The following is a 5,989-nucleotide window of genomic DNA, read 5'->3' on the forward strand; positions in this document are numbered from 1 at the left end:
TCTATGCTTTACCGTACAAATTTTCACATTTTCATGCGGTCTATGCAGTACTGTACACATTTTCATATTTTAGGTGTCATGCAGTCTATGCCAGAACTGCATCCTCATAGTCTCGTGGATTTTTAAAGAGACAAAAAAGGGTGGGTTAACGACCGCTCAAATATATAATCAAAACTAAAGAAAAATCTTCAAACCTTTTTAATTATTTAATTTGAGTTATGAGAAGAATTCAGTTCTCTCAACCCTTTTAAAAAATATAAAATCGTTCCGTTTAGTGGTTGTTCGATTGTTCTTACAAAATCATAGTGTTGTTCCATTGCATAGCATACTATTAAATTAACCAACTAGTGTTTACTATTTGGAAAGTGTGTTTCCTGAATATTACTCAGAGCAGTTCTTTTCACATTGGATTCAAGGTATATATGTGCCTGGCATGGCTGCAAGCACATTTTAATTTGCAGTTCACTGCTAATATCAGGTGCAATATTTCTATATATGGATTTTTATAAACAACAACAACAACAAAACCCAATACCACATAAGTGGTGTATGGGGAGGTGAGATGTAGACAATCCTTTCCCTATCCGAGAATAAAGATAAGTCATTTCTCCACCCAGAGTGAAAACACTCTCAAAAGTAGAGAAAGTCACTCCTCTATCTATTTAACGTATAGAGAGATTGCTTCCGAGTGGACCTCCAGCCAATAAGTAGGAAATTTTTTTAAAAAAAAAAAAATAAAATTGAGACGCCATGAAAATGGTAAAATCAAATTTTCATGGGTTTTAAATCCTGCCTGAAATTTAATTTAGGCTCTAAGAGTCAGTCAAGTCGCCAATAAATTGATGCTTACTGTCGACTCAATAACTAGAGCCGTTTACTTTTTATAAAATACTGTACTTTTTATAAAACCGTTTACTACTGTTATATGAAGAAAATTGTTCAATACTGGAGATAGATACCTGTAGTTTGTGTTTGATATTTTTTTTTACTGTACCAATTTTGATTAGATAGCATTCCAATTCTGTGGTTCTCTTTTAATGTACAGTTGTATGTATTGTATGATATGTAATTTTGAACCTGCTTAAGAATTGAAGGAATGAAAAATGAACGTCTAGATCGGTTTTAGTGTCTACTATTATCATTACGTATATTCAAGATAGCCTAGTGGTTGAGTCTTGATATCTTCACAAGAGGTATCAGATTTAAAAATCTTACCTCACCAGCATCATATCTAGAGGTGGTCATAAAAGGGTAGAAATTCATCACGAGATTATTCAGTTAAACCGTACACATCTAAGTAAAAAAATACTCGATCTCCCTGGATTGCTTGACCGGGAAAAACGCTGCTCGTTTAACCGAACTATTCGGGTCCCCATTTACTTACGAACTATTGGATAAATGGGTTATTCCACGGATATTCGAGTCTTTTCGGGTATACGGGACAGGTAATCGGATATACGGGCCGGGTAATCAGGTATACAGGCCGGGTATATGAGACTCAGGTCTTTTTTCGGGTATACGGGCTAAGTAATCGGGTTTGTGTCAAACTATACCCGGACCCGGACCCACGAAAAAATTAAAAACTATCCGCATACCTGATCGTAGACCCATTTACCCGGCCCGAACCCAACCCAAATATATCGGGTTTCGGGTTTCCCCATCGGGTACGGGTTTTTATACCATCCCTACCGGCTACCGATCATTTGGAGATATACAGATGATACCACATCCACAATCATTTCAGTTTAGCCATCTCAGCTAATATAGAACAGCTAAAGGCATCTTATTTTTTTCTTTTTAAATCTACAGGGAACAAATATTTCTATTCTATATCTGATTTCTTCATTACAAGTTTACAACAGCTTGTGATATACAGATATTGACCATTTCTCATTTTTCTACAACTATATATATAGCGAGTAAGTTACACATTTACCCCCTGATGTTCACTTAAAGCCAACTTTCTTGATGATGGTGGCACAAGAGATTTTGCATAGGCCAGCGGCAAAGAAATTATCTTCTTCGGTTTGCTTACATACGCCCGCTTAGTGAAGTTATTGTAATCGTTCGCTTCAATCTCATCCAGTATTTGACGATATAATAATAACGATGCCCAAACCTATAGAAAACAAGATCATGATATTAAGAGATAGGGGTGGCAATTTTAACATGCGCGATTTGGTTTAATTGATTAATTTATTATTATTAAGGTTTAAGAGGCTTACCGGCCATCTACTAGCAGAACTTAGCTGTGTAACGCCTTCTTCTGCTTGATCAAAGAACGTTCTTGCTCGTTTTATTTGTTTTTTCATGAAGACCCTCCATTTATCGGTTACTTTCATTGCAAATATGTCTTCATCTGATAATCCCGCTTGTGCCAGTTCGTCTTGTGGCAGGTAAACTCTTCCTCTTCTTGCACTGTACCAGAAAAATAAAAAAATAAACAAAAACTTCGTATTTGATTTATATCACCAAAGTGCCATTGGTCTTGAGGGTGTTCATCGACTCGGTTTTCGGTTTCCTCGGTTTATTCGGTTCGGTTTTGAAAATTTTAAAGGCAAAACCGAAGCCGAACCGAAAACCAAGTTCGAAGTTGGGTCGGTCCAGCGGTATCGAGGTGCCCTCCAGCCATGAGGTTATGGGTTCAAGTCCAGAGGTGTACAATATGTATATATTCGTGGAATAAATTCGCATTTGGGTGTGTAAGTTTTTTATTATAAAAAAAAATTGATTAATTTCCCTAAAAAGTCAAAAGTCAAAGGAGAGCATATGCTAAACTTACTCTTCTCCTACATCCCGAAGAATGTTTGTGAGTTGATTAGCAATCCCTAAAGCCAAAGCGGCATTGTAAACACTCTCGGTTGGCGCATTAGAATCTCGCGCAATTCCCATTATCGGTACGCTCATCAATCCAACAGTTCCAGCTACATAATAACAGTAAAGATAAAGCTCATCAAAGTTCTCATATCTTGACTTTTTAAGATCCATCCTCATTCCTTCAATCATATCCTTAAATGGCTGCAAAAATCAATAAACGAAAAAAAATGTCAAAAATTTGTTGAAACATAGACCCCTAATGCTGTTGAAATTAGTAATTATCCACATTCCACATATGATTTATTTAGCAGCCATTTATAAAAAGTCAACCTGAATGTCAACAGGAAACTTTGAAACGGTATCAGATAAAGCAGCATCGAGCATATCAAAAGCGCGTCCATTAAAAAGATCTTCTAATCTTGACTCCCATCGATCAAGAGCTTTGGGAGTTATATGCGATGCATTAGGTCCATCAACGAGTTCATCGGTTCTCCTACACCATACTGTTTGATGGAACGAAATACAATAAGTCAAAACTAAGAGAGTTTGATATTTTACAATATTTTTGGCTTATTCGTATGGTTTCATCTTCCTAGACGCACATAACGCTTACAGGTACGTATGTCCGCACTTTCTCGTTTTATTGAGCTTTCCTGGCCGGAGGTCCCTCAGGAAGCAATCTCTTGGCTCTCGAGTAGAGGGTGGGACGATCTTATCTAGTCGCGGGTTCTATACCCGCGGGTGGAGTAGTGACTTCCCTCTAATCTAGGGTTCGAGGAATGATTGTCTACACTCCACCTCCCCCATACCCTACACTCGTGGGATTGGGTATTGTTGTTGTTGGGTATTGTTGTTGTTGTTGTTTGATATTTTACAATAAAAACTAAATTAATTTTCATAAAACCAATCAAAAGAGTTTAAATAAAAAAATGAGTTTCCTATGATTTAAATTATATCTAAAGTTGTTACATAAGTCCTAACCATCCCAAAATAGCCTAGCGGTTGAGCACTGAAAATTTTGCGAGGGTTCACAAGTTCTAATCTTGGGGTGGCCAACGAAGGTTTGGGAAACGGTCACGGACTGTCCCGGATAGGCCGTGTAAATCAGAGTTAAAAATACTCACCCTCTCGGATAACCCGAATAGGGAAAACCTCGTAAGTTTCAAGTTGTTACAAAAGTCCTAGCAAAGTACAACTTGAACTGTAAAGATAATTTCGTAACAAAATCCAAAAAGTATCAAGGTAGATGGCATAATAATAACACTGAGATTTCTATTAATAGAAACTATTCACTAAGAAAATGACTCTACCTATATCAATATCTCCATATAAGGTAAGGTCTATAGCAGTCACATTTTGACCACCAAGTTTAATTAATAACCTAAAATATTTTAAATTACCACCTTTTTTTACTAAATATATCTAGCACGTGATCTTCAAAATAATGCTAAATTACAAATTAGCAGTTGGTACAAACATTGTAAGTTTAAAGTTTTAGAGAAACCTCATTATTCTTAATTATTCTATGTCATGACTCATACCAAAACACTAATCTAACGTTAAACATCTTTTAAGAAACTCACTAAAAGCAGTTTTACAAAGCAATCACACTAGTAAAACCACTCATTCTTACAAAAAGATTGTATATTGGCAAGAAAGTTTGCACATACAATAAACATATAGTAATATGCTTTAAAACTATAATCCAAAAATAAGAAAAACAAATTTCCACAGTGATTATTAATTTAAACAGATAAAATCATAAGAACCTTACCATAGATTGCCCAAATAGCTTTTCGCCTCTCGGGTGTCATTAACAATGTCCCTAAAGGTTACAAAATAAAATAAATCAGTAGTAATACAATAATCAAGAAAACAACTGCCTGAGCAGATCAAAATAAATTGAGACTTTCTTTTATTATTACTCTAAATCTAAAAGCATCTTTGGTTTGTTGTCGCAAACAAAATTATCAGATTATTGCGTTTTAAAATTGTAGATAATCAATTTATTAGTGTTCAGATGAAAAAGCCTTCTTATAATTAGCTAATGCAAACTGATTATTCCAATACACATAAGGCCATTGTACAATTCCAGAGAACACATGAAACAAAATTTAAAGATTAAATAATGCAACCTCATTAAGCACAGGTTTAATAAACAATCTTAGATTAATATTAATATATTATTAATTACTAGTACTAAAAAGCAAAAAGGTGACAAACCTAAATAAAATGTCTTTGCATACTCAGCACAAACTTCACCACATCTATCATAAGCTTCATTCAATAAACTAAGTGTTCCTGGAAGAACAATTTCTGGTTTCACCTCCATATCTTCTTTAGATCTAACTTGCTCTTTAACCAAAGCTGCTTGCTTTAAAACCACATCATAAACCAATTGTTCTGATGAAATAACCAAATTCCCAGATGGGTTAGCCACTACCCTTGAAACCACATCTAATTTTCTTGAGCCCAAAAAACCCAATTCACCAAACATAGAATAACACTTGTGTTTCCTACTAACATTCTTGATTTTTTCACCCCTAAATAACCCTTTTTCTTTCCCTAACAATTTTGATGAATCTAACCCATTACACACCTCAGAAGAATTAGGGGAAACAACCCAAATCATAGCAGCAGACATGGTGTCAAAATTGAAGAAAAAGATAAGATCTGTGTGGGTGTAATCACACAGTAAAAAGCACCCACTTAAAAAGATTGTGTTTTTTGGGATTTTAGAATAAACCCCACTTCACATTCAGAGGAAAGATTAAGAATTGGCCAAAAAGTTTGCGAATTTATTCAAAATCTGAATCAGCTATGAAGGATTTATATTGAAAATGGAGGGTTCTTGAAGAAATGGGGGTTCGAATGGTGAATGACGAAGGGAATTAAATATAATATAGGATTAGAATTTGGGCAGATATGAGGTGTGCCTCTTTTGTGTCCACATGTATGTTGTGGTAGTAAAATTCAGAGTAGATACACTTCACCACTATCCACACATTAGGTTTCAATCGATGATATATGTTTAACCAAAAAGAACACTTGAAAATTCTTAAAAAAATATTAAGAAAATAATAATGATGTTTTGATAGTGACAGTACGAAAAAGGTGAGCTGAAAAAGGCTAAAAATTGCAATGATAGAAAATGTACTTACTACTACTTCGT

At 35.0% G+C, this 5,989-nt stretch overlaps 1 protein-coding gene across 1 annotated transcript; it reads right to left on the reverse strand.

Moving 5' to 3' along the window:
* Nucleotides 1-1,863: 1,863 nt before the first annotated feature.
* LOC139858803 (phytoene synthase 2, chloroplastic-like) lies at nucleotides 1,864-5,730 on the reverse strand. Its single transcript, XM_071847642.1, has 6 exons — nucleotides 5,041-5,730; nucleotides 4,592-4,642; nucleotides 3,148-3,320; nucleotides 2,783-3,018; nucleotides 2,226-2,418; nucleotides 1,864-2,119 (listed from the first exon to the last, which is right to left on the reverse strand). Exons 1-6 carry the CDS (start codon nucleotides 5,459-5,461, stop codon nucleotides 1,925-1,927), a joined length of 1,269 nt encoding a protein of 422 aa, XP_071703743.1. The 5' UTR covers nucleotides 5,462-5,730; the 3' UTR covers nucleotides 1,864-1,924.
* Between the last annotated feature and the right edge of the window lie 259 nt (nucleotides 5,731-5,989).

The sequence above is a fragment of the Rutidosis leptorrhynchoides genome, chromosome 7 (assembly GCF_046630445.1).
Source record: "Rutidosis leptorrhynchoides isolate AG116_Rl617_1_P2 chromosome 7, CSIRO_AGI_Rlap_v1, whole genome shotgun sequence".
NCBI classification, from domain to species: Eukaryota; Viridiplantae; Streptophyta; class Magnoliopsida; order Asterales; family Asteraceae; genus Rutidosis; species Rutidosis leptorrhynchoides.